This window comes from Citrus clementina, unplaced genomic scaffold (genome assembly GCF_000493195.1).
Source record: "Citrus clementina cultivar Clemenules unplaced genomic scaffold, Citrus_clementina_v1.0 scaffold_9, whole genome shotgun sequence".
NCBI classification, from domain to species: Eukaryota; Viridiplantae; Streptophyta; class Magnoliopsida; order Sapindales; family Rutaceae; genus Citrus; species Citrus x clementina.
The window spans coordinates 30109108-30125056 of NW_006261964.1; the positions used below are offsets into that span (position 1 = coordinate 30109108).

The window sequence follows — 15949 nt, forward strand, 5'->3', positions numbered from 1 at the left end:
ATTGTAGAGAACCACACTTTATATAGGCTTATTAATCCAAAACTCAACCGGACAGATTCTGGTTGTCATACAAGGCTTTTAGTTCTAAGCCGACATATCGTACGATTACGCAATTATAAAACGACTAGAATAAACTCTTTCTGGTAATCATAAACGATATGCCATGCGATGTGTTTTGAGATCATATTTCAACTAAAATGCATAGCTACATAAGATATATGAGAAAGATACTCACCGCGCCTAAAATTTATGAATTAACCGATCACCTGTCAGGAGTAGGATTTTTTCCTTGTTTAATAATGATTGCTTTTATAACAATAATGTTTTTACTAAATAAACCTCAAAATTCCTATATATACATAAACACCATTATTAAATGTTTAGAAAGTACTAAAATTTCCCCTAAAATGCAAGCAAGCTTTGGCACTCAAGCATTCTTTACATGGTAGAAATATTCGAACAGATTATAATTCCTCAGATCAAGCAACAAATCAAGTGAAATTAAGCTAATCAAAGATCACGTAATTGCTGGCTGATTGTAGTTGTCAATGGTCATCAAATACCATAGTTTAGGCTATTATTCTGTGCTTTCTGTAAATAGCTTTCTCACATTGTATATTAGTGGTGGCAGTGTTAATAAAATTGTTAAGCAGCAAGTATCAGAGATCTTAGAGTTCTCAAATGAAATAAGTGAGCAATATTTCTAGAATTTTGGTTTTGGTTCTTTATGCCTCCAATATAAATATTCTGGGCAACTCGTTTTATACAATGCCCCTATTAGAGAAGAAGCTTTAGAGCAGCCGCCACTACCATATGCTTCAATATTATGCCGCTGTGAGGAGTATGCATATTATCGAATGGGATTTGATAGTACAGCCATGCATATAAGATTGTTCAAATTTGTGGCAGACCATATTGCCAATTACCAATGTGGATTGAAAACCAAAGTTTACTCTTTGGGCACACAATCATGGCGACTGATCTCCTCTCATCGTCAGTTTCCTTTTACTATTTACATCGACCTTTGTGTATCTGCATATGGAGACATGCATTGGATATTACTACATCGGCCTCCATTATTTATTCTTATTAATTGCAAGGATTTTTGTAATTCATCAATCCAACTAATGTCTAGTATTACTTAAAATTAAATGACAGATCAGTTATTACAGAAGTTCACCTGTTATTCTAAATTTACTAGAGAATTCAGCATGCCAGATAATTCTCTAGTTGAACCCGAAATTGAAAGTATTTAAATAAAAAACACAAAAAATAATCTGTTTCTTCGATAGAGAAAAGAGGTTACAAATTACAAAATACAATTAGTAATTTATGGAGACGCATAAACCGTACGTGCTGTCTTTAGAAACCTGTACTTATGAGGGATCTCCGCAATTGGATTGCCAAAGTTTCTAAGAGAAAGAATGCTTCCTGTATAACTGAATGTTCTTCTGTCAGACTCATTATATCCTTCTGGCAGTTTCATGTCCCAAATGCATTTGTTTTGCAGATCAACAACCTTACAATGACCAAAACTCTCTGCAAAGACCAATCCTTGGCTGCAAGCCCCCATATCGGAACTCCCCCAAAAACGAAAATTAGCCACTCTAGGGGGAATATTATACGGTCCTCTTGCCCACTTATACGGTCCTCTTTCCCACACTTGAGTACTAATTTTGTATTCTCTTATCCACTCTTTCTTTTGATAATCTTTCAACATCCATATCTCTAGGTGTGCAGATGAAGGAAAAGAAACAACAGCCAAGAATCCCCTCAGATTAGTTAAGTTAAACTGTCTTATATGTTTACGAGGGCACCCAAAATCTGGAAGAGGAGTCTCTTTAAATTCCTCATCCTTAACGTCAAAGGATATTATGCATGCTTTCTTCCTTCTACCGTCCCACTTCCTCCAGTGTATAACTCCAAACGCAGATAGACCGTCAAATGGATATACAGGTTTTAAAGAAAATGATTCTGGTGGACAGATTACTCGCCATGAGGGTGAGCCTAAAGTGTAAACTTCAATTTGAACTTTCCGCAGCGCAGATAACTCTCGACCGACCCGAACAATCTTGTAAGACCTGATTGTACTATCAAATCCAATTCCATACCGGACAGTAACTTCCGAGGGTACTGGTAATGGCTGTGGTAGCTCTAAAACTTCTCCTCTGAGAGGATTGCATAAAAAGAGATTATCCTGATTTTGAAACAACAATAAGCCACAATCAACAAGTTGAACAGTATACTCGACGTGAACTTCCTCTGAGAACCCCAAGATCGGATGTTGGCTCTGCTTGATCTCATTACCGTCGTATATAAATGAATGTTGGGTCTTTTTGTAACCTCGTGAATAGGATAGAGGTAGTATTTGAGGTTCAGCAGCAGCAGCGGCAGAGACTTGTGTTGACAGATGCATGATAGTTGTGGACTGGAGTGCAATGAATCGAAAACTTAGAGCTCCAAAACGGCTTCGTTTGGATTAAAGTTTTTCAGCCACTTGTCACGTGCAGTCACGAGTCACTTAAAGTTTAAAGCTAAACGGCTCAGCCCCCTATCGTTTTGGAGAAACTTAAGTGGAGCACGTGATTTAGCTTGTGAGGAACAAATCTAATCTGTTATTTGCCGTTACACACGTGTCCTGATTGTGTGCAATCTGGGTTTCAGCATCAGGGGTATAAAGATGGTTGTTGAAGGAGAAAGAAAGAGGTTCTGTGAGAGCTTTAGAGAAAGATTGAGAAGTGAGAGAGGTTATTCTTGTTGCTTGTAATCTCTTGTTTAGAAGCTCTGTAATTGTCTTCTTGAGTCATCAATAAATCTTTTTCTGCGGCTTCTCCCGTGGAAATGCACAATCGAACCACATTAGATTATGTTTCTTGTGTGTATGTGAAGTGCTTCTCAGTTAGGTTTACTATGTGATAATCATCTTAGACCTAGGGCTAATTGGAATCTGTGTTGGTGTCTTGATATCTAAACTTGGTTTGTTCTGCAACTTGTTTTTATCTTGGCTAGAGTTCTTGGGCAGTGGTTTATTGCTTGAGTCTGAGGGCAATTGAATCACTACACGTGGTATCAGAGCTGAGGTCTTGAAGTCCAAGATCCAAGTATGGCTTCCACCAAGATTAATCTAGAGAAGTTCAATGGGAAAAACGATTTCAACATGTAGAAGGTTAAGATGGAGGCAGTGTTAAAACTCAAGGTCTTGGAGATGCCCTACCACCAGTATCCAAGAAGGAGGGGAAAGATATCTCTACATAAAAAACTCAAAAACAGATGGCAGAGATAGATAAGAAGACCAATGGAACTATCATCTTGAGTCTTGCAGATTCTGTGATAAGAGAACTGGCCAAAGAACCCAATGTTGCTGACCTATGGGCAAAACTAGAGAGCATTTACATGAAAAAGTCTCTTGCCAACAGATTGTATATCAAGAAGAGAATGTTCACGTTGAAAATGCCTGAAGGCTCATCCCTTGATGAACATCTTGATGAGTTCAACAAAGTGTGTGACACTCTTGAAACCATAGATGCAGCATTTAGTGATGAGGACAAAGCTTTGCTTCTGATAAGTTCTTTGCCTAAGTCTTACGAGCATTTTGCTGATGCCTTGATGTATAGAAGGCAAACATTGTCTCTGGATGAAGTGAAGTCAACTCTTAGCACTAAAGAATTGCAAGGGAAGCAAGAAAGCCTTGGAAATGACTCTAGTGAGGGGTTAACTGTAAAAGCAAGACCAGAAGGGAAGAAAAAGAAGCAAGGAAAGAATAAAGAAAAACAAAAGAATCTGAGATGTTTCCTATGTCATAAAGAGGGGCATTTCAAGAAGGATTGCCCAGAAAAGAAGTTTAAAAAAAATGGTAAGGATGGTGATGCAACTGTTGTAGAAGAAGAAGGATATAAATATGTTGGTGTTTGTGTAGCAACAGAAAGCAGAGACAGAGGTAAATTGGTACTTGACTTTGGCTGTGCTTTCCATATGTGTCCTTTTAAACATTACTTTATTGAGTATCATGACTTTAATCGGGGTAGAGTAACAATGGGTAACAATGTCATATGTAAGGTCATAGACATTGGTAATATAAGTCTTAAACTCCATGATGGATCCATAAGGGAGCTAAAACATGTGAGGTTTGTACCTAACCTTAAAAGGAATCTGATTTCTTTAGAAATGCTTGACCAAATGGGATATAGTGTTAAAATTGAGTCTGGTGAAATGATGATAATTAAGGGCACTAAAACCATCATGAAAGGTTTAAGGAAAAATGAGTATTTGTCTTAAATGGGGAAGTAGTTACTAGTGAAGCAGGGGTGTCAGTCAATGCCAATACTGACAAGGCCAGGCTATGGCATATGAGGTTGGGGCACATTGGGGTGAGATGACTTAAAGAGTTAGATAAGCAAGGTTTACTAGAAGGTGATAAAATTGGTGATCTGAAATTCTGTGAGAGTTGTGTCTTAGGGAAGGCAACTCGAGCTAGTTTTAACAGGTCAGTTCACAAGTCTAAGGACAAACTGGAATATGTTCATTCTAATTTGTGGGGACCTGCTCAACAAGTATCTCTAAGAGGTAACAGCTACTTCTTGTCCATTTAGATGACTACTCTAAGAGGGTGTAGGTTTATATCCTCAAGAGCAAATACCAAGTTTTTGAGAAGTTCTTGGAATGGAAAAACTTGGTTGAAAATCAATATGGAAAATATGTTAAAAAGCTAAGATCATACAATGGTTTAGAATTTTGTAATCAAAGGTTTGATAGCTTCTGTGCAAAGAAATGAATAGCTAGACATAAAACAGTGAGGTTAACACCTCAGTAGAATGGGTTAGTTGAAAGGATGAACATGACACTCATGGAGAGAGCGAGGAGTATGCTGATTCAATCCAAACTTCCAAAGACTTTGTGGGCAGAAATGCTTTTAACTGCTTGTCATCTGGTTAACCTAAGTCCCTCTACAGCAATTGACTTCAAAACACCTTATGAAAAGTGGATTGGTCAATCAGCAAACTATGGAAACCTGAGAGCATTTGGCTGTCCAGCTTATGCACATACAAGCCAAGGAAAACTAGCTTTTAGGGCTCTGAAATGTTTTTTCATAGGATATCCAGAGGGAGTAAAGGGCTATAAGATCTGGTGCACAGACTTAAGTCCACCAAGATGCATCATAAGTAGGGATGTGACCTTTAATGAAAGAGAATTACTAAATCAGAAGTCACCTCAACAACCAACTGAGGAAGGTATTGGTACTGGTATAAAGCAACAGTTTGAGGTGGAGATCCCTAAGTCTGATGACTCACTAGAAGCTGCAGATTCAGATGGAGTCACTGACAGTTCAGGTGATTCAGAAATTCCTCAACAAAAACAAGAGCCTCAAGAACATGAGGAAGACTACCAACTAACTAGAGATAAAGTCAAGAGACAAATCAAACAGACCAGAAGGTATTGATATGCCGATCTTATCTCATATGCTCTAGCAGCTGCACATCAGATTGATGAAGATGAACCAAAGGCCTACAAAGAAGCAGTTCAAAGCAAGTTCAGTAAAGAGTGGCAGCAAGCCATAGATAAAGAAATTATGTCTCTCTATAAAACTAACACCTGGGAATTGGTTAAGAAACCTAATAAGAGGAGGGTTGTAGACTACAAATGGATTTTTAAGATAAAAGAGGGTTTGACAGGAGATTAACCAAAGAGATTCAAAGCCAGGTTGATGGCTAAAGGGTATATACAAAAGGAAGGGGTTGATTTCAAGGAGGTATTTTCACATGTTGTCAGGCGTGCCTCCATAAGAGTGATTCTAGCTCTTACTGCAGTACAAGATATGGAACTTGATCAACTTAATGTCAAGACTGCATTTTTGCATGGAAGACTCCAAGAAAAAATCTTTATGACTCAACCTGAGGGGTATGTAGACTCCATAAAACCTAGACATGTATGCCTGCTTAAGAAGTCCTTTTATGGTTTAAAACAGTCCCCAAGACAGTGGTATCTCATGTTTGATGAATTCATGATAACAAATGGGTTTATGAGATGCAACTATGACTGTTGTGTGTATTTTAAGCTGCTGGAAGATGATCACTACATCTATCTCCTTCTATATGTAGATGACATGCTGATAGCTTGCAAATGGAGAGAAGAAATAGAAAAATTGAAGGTAATGCTGAACTCAGAATTTGATATGAAGGACTTGGGGACTGCCAATAAGATTTTAGGTGTAGAAATTAAAAGAAACAGAACAAAAGGGGAAATATTCCTCAGTCAAGAGAGATATTTGACCAAGGTTCTGGAAGCCTATAAGATGCTGGATTCCAAGCCTGTACTAACTCCTCTAACAGCTCACTTCAAACTGAGTAATCAGTTATGTCCAAAAACTGATGAAGAGAAGCTTGATATGAAAAATGTTCCTTATGCTAATGTTGTAAGTTGCCTGATGTATGCTATGGTGCTTACTCGACCAGACTTATCCCACTCAGTGAGTGAAGTTAGCAGATATATGGCACAACTAGGGAAAGAACACTAGAGAGCTGTCAGATGGATCATGAGATACTTGAATGGTTCCTTAAGCCATGGTTTAGTATATGGAAGATCCAAAAGGATAAGTGATGGGCTGCTAGGATTCGTAGATTCAGACTATGCATGAGACTTAGATAGGAGGAGGTCATTGACAGGCTTTATGTTATGTATAAAGGATGTCTCATTAACTGGAAGGCAACTCTGCAGCATGTGGTTGCTCTCTCAACCACAGAAGCTGAGTATACAGCTGCCACAGAAGCTGTAAAGGAAACATTATGGCTGCAGGGGCTGTTTGGTGAGTTGGGAGTGAGGCAGAAGTCTGTGACTATACATTGTGACAGTTCCAGTGCCATTCATTTGTGCAAGAATCCTACACACCATGAAAAAACTAAACACATAGATATAAAACTTCATTTCATCATAAACGAAGTATCTAGAGGAGGTACATACAGATGAAAATCCAGCAGATATACTGACTAAAGTGGTTCCATCAACTAAGTTCAATATGTGCTTAAACTTAGCGGATTTGACCAGCCTCTAAGTTGCTCAGAAGAAGGAGGAGGAAGCAGAAGAAGGAGGAGAAAGCAGAAAAAGGAGTTTTGATTCAAGGTGGAGAAATGTGGACTGGAGTGCAATGAATCGAAAACTTAGAGCTCCAAAACGACTTCGTTTGGATTAAAGTTTTTTAGCCACTTGTCACGTGCAGTCACGAGTCACTTAAAGTTTAAATCTAAACGGCTCAGCCCCCTGTCGTTTTGGAGAAACTTAAGTGGAGCACGTGATTTAGCTTGTGAGGAACGAATCTAATATGTTATTTGTCGTTACACACGTGTCCAAATTGTGTGCAATCTGGGTTTCAGCATCAGGGGTATAAAGCTGGTTGTTGAAGGAGAAAGAAAGAGGTTCTGTGAGAGCTTTAGAGAGAGATTGAGAAGTGAGAGAGGTTCTTCATGTTGCTTGTAATCTCTTGTTTAGAAGCTCTGTAATTGTCTTCTTGAGTCATCAATAAATCTTTTTCTATGGCTTCTCCCGTGGACGTAGATTATTTCATGCACAATCGAACCACGTTAGATTCTGTTTCTTGTGTGTATGTGAAGTGCTTCTCAGTTAGGTTTACTCTGTGATAATCATCTTAGACCTAAGGCTAATTAGAATCTATGTTGGTGTCTTGATATCTAAACTTGTTTTGATCTTGGCTAGAGTTCTTGGGCAGTGGTTTATTGCTTGAGTCTTGAGGGCAATTAAATCACTACAATAGCGAAAGGAGGGTGGCTGTCAATTATGTCACGCCATATCTTGGAGATTGATCGGAAGCGTAGAAGCAATTTTGCGGGCAATCTTATATAGATTTCATAGATGATATCGTCAGAAACTTCCACATTGAAGCGGTTACTAACACTCTTCATAACGCCGGCAACAAATCTTTTCTTTAGATTTAAAATCGGCGAGAGCACTGATATATATTGTGTGTTATACGAAGAATATATAGAAAAAAAGGGCAACTACAAATTGACCCCAACAAGAAAATTATATATAGAAAGGACTTTTATAATTTCAAACTCGGAAGTTAACATGAATAACAAGGAACTATCAATAACATAGACCAATGAAGCAGAGGATTATATAAGAAGAAAAAGATTTAAAAAAAAAAGAAAATAAAAACTCAATACTACCACTCACTCCGTAAATTATGGACCAGCAATCACCCACGAGATAAAAAGCAGAGGTAGGCCTTTTGTGTGAAATTAGTGTATTAACTATTAAGCGTCTAAAAAAAAAAATAAAAAAAATTGTTCTAATCCATTAAGTTATTTCGTGCTAAAGATTCTAATGAGCCACCATGTGTTTTTAGGACTAGGTTTTTTCTAAGGTCAGACATTAATAATTGTCAATTATATATATAAAATCGGCAGGCGTAATGTTAGTGTGTGTTTGCTATAAAACGCGCAATTCGAAATTGACTCGAGCAAGAAAATTAATGAAAACTTAGGTATTAATTTCAAACTCAGTAACGTGAATGGAAAGAAATATAAAATAAGAAAGACTAATTTGACTCAAATACTATATATATATTGTTAACTTGATAAAATAAAAGACAAAAAATTCCCTCTTGTACTAGGAAAGAAATTGTTTTAAGGAATAAATGGTGTAAGTTACCTTAGCAACAAGAAACCTACACTTAACAACTGAAGGTATCAATAACATACACTCCTCATAGGCCACAGCGCCTGCAATCACTATTTCTTTTAGCAGTAAAATCAGCAAGAGTACTTCTGTACTTGTTTAATTATTGTATGTATATATTACTGAAGAACAAAACAACCTTATATAGGCCTTATATAGCTATATATATATAAAAAAAAAGGGCAATTTCGGATTGACTCAGAAACTAACTATAGAGAGGAATTAGTTTCAAACTCGGAAACATGAATAATTGGTGGCAATTCCTATTTTGTTAGCTTGGTAAAAAGTTTGACCCAAAAAAAAAAAAAATTATTCCTCTTGAATCAGGCAAGAAATTGTTTAAGGAAGCATCTGAACTTACCAAAGCAAGGAACTTATGCTCGCAACTTGTGGAGTGTCAACCCATTTTCTAAACGACATTACATTCGATGAATCATCATGGAAACGACATGACGGCCACAATTTTTTGGTAAACATACGATGAACATGTCATTCTTTTGGGTTTTGACCAAATTTGGCCATAAAGCGTAATTTTTTTTTCAATTTTAAATTTACTTCTTCATCAGCCCTCAATCATTTAACTAATACAGCCAAGTACCATGTCATCGATGGTAAAAAAATAATTTACACACCAATTAACAATGATTTTCTACTCTAGTGTCGTACAAATTGGCAAAATCTCGTGCTTGGCAAAGTTCGAGTGTGACCCGATCACCCGAGCATATCCATTGTCAGGATGCGTCCAACCCAGCTCGAGATGGGTCTTTTAGGAACAGGACTAAAAGTTTGAATTTATGTGTTAACTTTTTGAAAAAAAAAAAATTCATTATATTTTACAAATTTATAATGCATAAAATTTGATTTTTATTAGATTAAGCTTTAAAAGTTGGGTTGATAGGATTTAAAACTTTAAATATATGTTATGAGTGTGTCAGATAAATATTAAAATGTGTAATTTAATTAAAATAAATTTTTTTTTTTTACTTCTTCATATATTTATCGAGGTTTCAAGCCAGACTCAGGGTCTTTACGTGAAGCCCGAACCCAGTCCTAGTATTTAAAAAATATGGCTGGTTGGGGCAACCGAAAAACCCAGGCTCAGGTCAGGCGTATGTTTTTTGTTTTTTTTTTTTTTTGGCCATCTCTAGTGCAATACAATTTTTTTCATTTGTTTTCCTTCTTGGGAGGTTAAATAATAATTCTACTTTTACAACAACAAAATCAAGCGTAAAGGTTAAATAATAGTTCGACTCAACAAAATCAAGCGTAAAAAGCAAATACTGAGCGTTCACATTCACCTACTGTTCTTCAGCAGTGCTAGGTTCCACTGGCTTCAGATTTGGCACGAACGGCACTTTCTCCAGCAACCTTGTTTTACGAGCGCCGCTGCGCGGTGCATCAGTAGCAAACAGTCGTGATACAAAAAGGGTGGCTTCTGAACTTGGCGAACTTCCACTGGCCTTAGCCAATGTGTCTTGCAATTGCACCCTATTCTCTTTTTCACGTTGAAGCTTCTGTAGCTTATATTGGCTCCAAGCTGCTTGTATGGAACAAGCTGCCCAAGTCCTCCACTGCTGCGAGTAAAACCTATAGGTATGCCGAAGAAGCTTGCTGCGAAGCCTTCTTGATTTGGAAGCAACAGCCTTCAGGTCATCAGTCGTTAGAGCAAACGCTTCAACTTCTGTACGGGCTACTACAGTTCTGGTTGAGTTGGGGGGTCTAAATGAAGACTGAGGATCCAGAGCCCATGTGAGAAGTTCTTCTCCACACAAGTCACCGGTCCCAAGATGTGCCAAGTTAAAGAAACCTCCAAGTGTTCCACCATTAATATTATTGCTAGTCATGGAATCTAACTTGCCTTGCATGATGAAGAGCGTCTTATCAACCGGCCTGCCCTCCCGAAAAATCCAGCTTTTCTTTTCGTACAGGACCGGCTTCAGATAAATGCAAATATCATCCAGAGTTTTCGCGTCCAATGATTGAAACAGTGGCATCTTGAAATCCTAGAAAATACATGAGCAAGGAAAAGTTTAGGAAGAGACTTTTAGTTAATTAATGAACAACACTTCATTTAATCCTAGAGAAAGGGGAAAATTAAAACCGAGTAAATTAGAGGAGACGGATTATAGAAGGCATTGTATATCATCCCCAACTAATTCCTATTTTTTCAGCTTCATAAATTAATAAGTATAGAAGGGCACAAATTCAACAAAAGATAAAATAAACTCACAGTCATGAGCATTTTCCTAAAAGCAAGCCTAAAATCAGGCTCCGCTGGCTTCTGAAGTAGCAAAGAACGGTTGCTCTGAGCAGCAAGAAGTGCATGAGCTGCAAATCGTGATGGGTAAATTGTAGCACCTAAACTTGAAGTAATCCCACCACCTGCAGCCCATTCACCTTGTAACCTATTCTCTTCGGCATTCAGAAACTCTTCCAGGTTTCTTCTTTTATAGCGGCGCCAAGCTGCTTGTATAGAACAAGCTGCCCAAGTCCTCCACTGGTGCGAGTAAACCCTGAAAGCATGGTGAAGCTGCTTATAACAAAGCCTCCTCGATAACTCCGAGGTTACAGCCCTCAAGTTATCAGACATTAAAACAAATGCTTCAACTTCTGTGGCAGCTCTGACAGTTCTACTTGAGATGGGGAGGTAATGAGAGGAGTTAGGATCTAGAGCCCATGAGATTAGTTCTTCCCCATAGTAGTCACCAGCACTGAGATAGAAACCGCTTTGAAAACTCATTCTTCCACCCACCATAGTGGCACTCCATAATTTGCCTCGCATCACAAAGAGCATCCCATCAATTCTATCACCCTCCAGAACAATGTGGCTTTCCTCTGCGTAAAGCACTGGCTTGAGATAGCTGCAGATGTCATCTAGAGTTTTTGCATCCAAGTTTTGAAACAATGGCACCTTATAATCCAAGAAAAAACTTGTGTCAGGAGAAGTTTAAGAAGAAAATTCTAGTTAGTTAAATACAGGGGAAGGAAAACAGAGCAGAGAAGACAGATTATGGAATGCGTTATATATAATTATTAACTAGTTTCAGTTTGTTCAACTTCATAAATTGAGAAAAGAAAGAGTAAACAATAAATAGAAGATTTAAACTCTGTAAGGGGACTAGAGAAACTTACATTCAGGAGCAGTTCTAAGCCTAGTTCACTCTTAATATTCCTTTTGAGGTCACTGGGGAGATTATTAAGCAAATTCTCTACATCAACACCCTTGGTTTCTCGCCATACGTATTGTCGATAATTCCTAAGTTTCTGCTGGAGATCCCTAGAGAGCTTTCTAAAACCCATCCACTGCTCTATCTCTTGCCCCTTGAGTCTCATCTCCTCCGATCTTATAGTTTTTGACTGTAGATATATCTGTTTCCACACAAATCACACAGTTCATATTCATTGAAATAAACAATTTAATCTGTTTCATAAAAATTAAGGGACACGGATAAAATCGGAAATCATATACCGGATACCAATGAGAGAATTACCTGTATATTTCCAATGAGATAGAGAAAGAACACCAACCCAGAAATGGTAATCACAATGGCAAAGAAGTTTTCCCAAAAGTAGGAACTTGTTTGAAGGTTTTGACCAAAACAACTGCAAGAATTTGAATGCAATGATCATATATCAGAAAATATATATGCTCAGATATGGGTTCAGGAAATAAAAAGAAATTTCACCTTTTCAATTAAGAATAAAAGAAATTTTGACCATTATAAAAACATAGTTCAAGCCACTGGCCGTAATTTGCTAATGAGCATCAGGTAAGCTAAAACTTTAATTATAGAAGCCTGAATCACAAACCTGAGATTTTGGAGCCCCCATAGAAAGCAATGAGAGAACTTCTGTGGAAAATCTGTCACCTCTACAATCCCAGACTGAAGAGCATCTTGGAATATTCCGAAATCAAATATAGATGTATTTTGTGGTTTTGTAGGGCAAAAATCCTTTACAAAAGTGTTGTTCCCCGCAGTGTCATGACAGTAGAAGGAAGCATGACTGCATCCAGTATGATTTATACAGGCACTCTTCCAGCACGCTACCTCTCTTACTATGGCAAAAAAATACCACAAGGCTCCAAAAACCTGAAAAACCATCACTGGTTAATCTCCAAGAAATGATATGAATTAAATTGACAATGAAATTACCCTGAGTATGCTATTAGATAATTATTTGGATTTTACGTTCACCAATCACCAGTCATGCACATTGCGAATGTAAACACTTGCTTATTGTATTAAATAGATGGGAACTCTAACTCTCTAAGAGAAGGCAAAGTCTCTACAGCAACAATAAATAAGAACATTTGGTGGTAGCACGAGTATGTCAAAAAAAGAAACATGGCCAGACAAACATATTTAAAAGAGTAGTTAAAACATTGAGCAGTGTACATTAAAACCTGATCAAACATTTAGAAATGAATGAAAGACAAAAGAGGAAGAAAAAATTGATCTTGCAAAAGAAAAAATTAATCTTGGAAATTAATGAGTGAATGATATTTTTTACTTACATGACTTGCAACCATATAAAGAAGAAGATTGAACGCAGCTTTGAAGAATTTAGATTCATCAAGTTTGCATGAAGTCCTTGTAACGTTTGTAAACAATGGGTAGATCCGGATTAACCTTGGCACATACTGGAAAATAACAAAAAACTTTAACAATTTCAATCCACTCAAAACTTTTGAGCCCCTTGTTGTTTGAATGATAACCGAAACCACCACCTGCACAGAATACAGCAAGCTCAAAGTCCATATATAAGTGACATGAAATAATACTTGGAGGATAATATTAATACTTGTAAAATATCAAGAAAATTCTTATATGCAAGTTTACCTGTGGGAGTGGAAGAATGGCCAGAAGATCAATTGGCAAGAAGAACAGCAAATATTTCCTTGTAATTTCCTGGGCATATTCATTTAGACTTCGCTGAGGATATTCCCAACAAGGAGCAAAAGACTTCGTCCGCAATCGGAAAATAACGTAGATTATGTGAAAGAAATCCAAGAACGAACGGAGAAAAATAGCCGCAGTCCCCAACTTGTTGTCTAGTCGAAGGCACTTCTTTTCATCACTGATTACAGGAATGTATAAGAACAGAGGATCCAGTGAAATTGCAATCAAACAGGAAATAAGGAAAATCCAATTCCACAAAGGACCATGTGGGCTAAGGACTATCTTTAGATAAAGCATGCTTTTGCCCACAATGCCATAACGAGATTTTGGAGCTTTTGATACTTGTCTATTGGTCCTGATCCTTTCTATTTCAAGGGCTAAGCGTCGCCGAACTCTTGGCTTCAAAACTCTCCCAGCGCTACTACTTCCATAGTTGATTTCACCAGAGCTCTCCCTTGCGGTACCTCCCTCTAAATCAAAGAACCGGGACCTGAACGAAACAAAACATAAGGAGTTTCAAGATCATCACATCGTTTCAAACTGAACCAAAGAAAATTACTACAAAAATTAGCAGCCTAAACTTACATGATCAATACGTAAAATTAATAGTAGAAGTAGGCTTGTGAGCCTTGAGCACAGTAGCAAACACGTATATGGCCAATAAAAAGGGACAGAAGTTCAGTTGAGAAGGAGCAAGTTCCTTCCTAGCTGTTGCCTACGGAAAATTAAGATGAAGGAGCAAGGAAGCTGCAGCCAGTATTCTTATAAATTATATTAAGGAGCATGGCTCATTCAATATATCATTCAAATCATCCCAAACACATAACATATATACGCGGTTCCCAGCAAGCCTTGGGCAGCCTCAAGCCCTGCAAGAGTTCTTTTTCCTTTTTCCGCCAAATATGAAATAGAGGTACATATATCTCCCTAATATATAAATGGGATTAGATTTCTAAAATAGTATCGGTAGATTAAGCAAGCCGCTTCCTAGGTGTTGCCTAAGCATTTTCACATGTAACCCCATAATAGGAGTGTCTACATATACGTAATCCTTAGTACTAGTCGAATTTTTTGTACCAAATTTCTCGTTGTATTAACAAATTAACTTACATATTCATGCAATATGTATTCTGGAACACTTGCAAATTGTAACCCCAATATTGTTAACAATAATAGAAAAAAAATTGTTATTGATGATAGAAAAAAAATTGTTAGCAATGATTAAAAGTTTGGCTGTTGTTCTCTGCATACCTTACAATGTAATAACGCTTCTTTTATATATGACGTAATTCTCTTGAAAATGATAGGCAGCAGCTTGGAAGGTTCTTCCTTTCTTCTTGACTGAATATATCTTGCTCTTTTTTAACGGCACTACGTGCTTAAAAATACTTTAAAGAGTTGACTATTCAAACCGCGTAATTTATTTCTCCGAATCCAACTTTAACGAAAATTTTAAACTCATCTAATTAGCTTATTCTACTCATTTAATCTTGAAAGCATCTTTATTATTATTTAAACACTGACAATTTCACTTTATTCCATATTTCTATTAGTTTAACAATCTTCAATTTATCCCATAAAGTTATGAAAATATCACTATACTCCTATTTACCATTAAAAAACTATATATATATATATATATATATATATATATATATATATATATATATATATATATATAGGGGACGGATCAGCAGCCCTCTAAAAATACTCTTAATTTTACACTAATTAATATCCATTAGATTTGAATTGAATCAATGGATGAGAGTAATTGAAATTAAATCTTCAAGATCTTTTAATATTCTCTCTCTCCATGTGGTCCCCACCTAAAATTTTTCTCACTCTCTCTCCATGTGCTCTCTCTATCTTCTCTTCTCTTGTTCTTTTTAACCTATGACTTTTTGTTTGCTTTTTTCTTTCTTCCTCAGTCATAAAAAGTCTTAACTCTCTCCAGTAAAAATTCTTTACTCTCTCCAACTTTTAACTCTACAACTCTTCGTGAAGATGCCTGAAAATAATGAATATTTGGTATGTGTCATACTTTTATAATTTTTTTTTTACAATTAATTTTACCTAACTTTTCTAATTCGTAATTTTTTCAATATTTTTATCTTTTTATACATTATTTATTTTTCTTTCAATTGTTTGACACATTACAGGGGAACAATGGCGAAGAGGTTGAAAACAATCTTGAACAATTAGAGGCACCATATGTGGGGATGCTTTTTGAAACATTAGAGCAAGCTAGAAACTACTATGAAGATTACGGTAGACAAGAGGGATTTTGGATTCGAACTCGATCTTCTTCCAAGAGTAGAGTATGCTGCAATGAGGTGACTAGTGGACAATTTACTTATGCC

At 36.9% G+C, this 15949-nt stretch overlaps 1 protein-coding gene across 1 annotated transcript; it reads right to left on the reverse strand.

Moving 5' to 3' along the window:
* Window positions 1-9934: 9934 nt before the first annotated feature.
* On the reverse strand, window positions 9935-14217 carry LOC18032711 (cyclic nucleotide-gated ion channel 1). Its single transcript, XM_006422068.2, has 8 exons — window positions 14175-14217; window positions 13530-14079; window positions 13205-13417; window positions 12499-12779; window positions 12180-12291; window positions 11821-12057; window positions 10919-11599; window positions 9935-10691 (listed from the first exon to the last, which is right to left on the reverse strand). Coding segments are annotated over exons 1-8 (2781 nt in total). The 5' UTR covers window positions 14177-14217; the 3' UTR covers window positions 9935-9986.
* Between the last annotated feature and the right edge of the window lie 1732 nt (window positions 14218-15949).

Excerpts from the sequence above, each read along its gene's own strand:
- LOC18032711 (XM_006422068.2), bottom strand. Across the intron at positions 13,418-13,529 it reads CCATTCTTCCACTCCCACAG|GTGGTGGTTTCGGTTATCAT; the intron begins GTAAACTTGCAT and ends TATTCTGTGCAG. Across the intron at positions 12,292-12,498 it reads TGGGGGCTCCAAAATCTCAG|TTGTTTTGGTCAAAACCTTC; the intron begins GTTTGTGATTCA and ends AAATTCTTGCAG.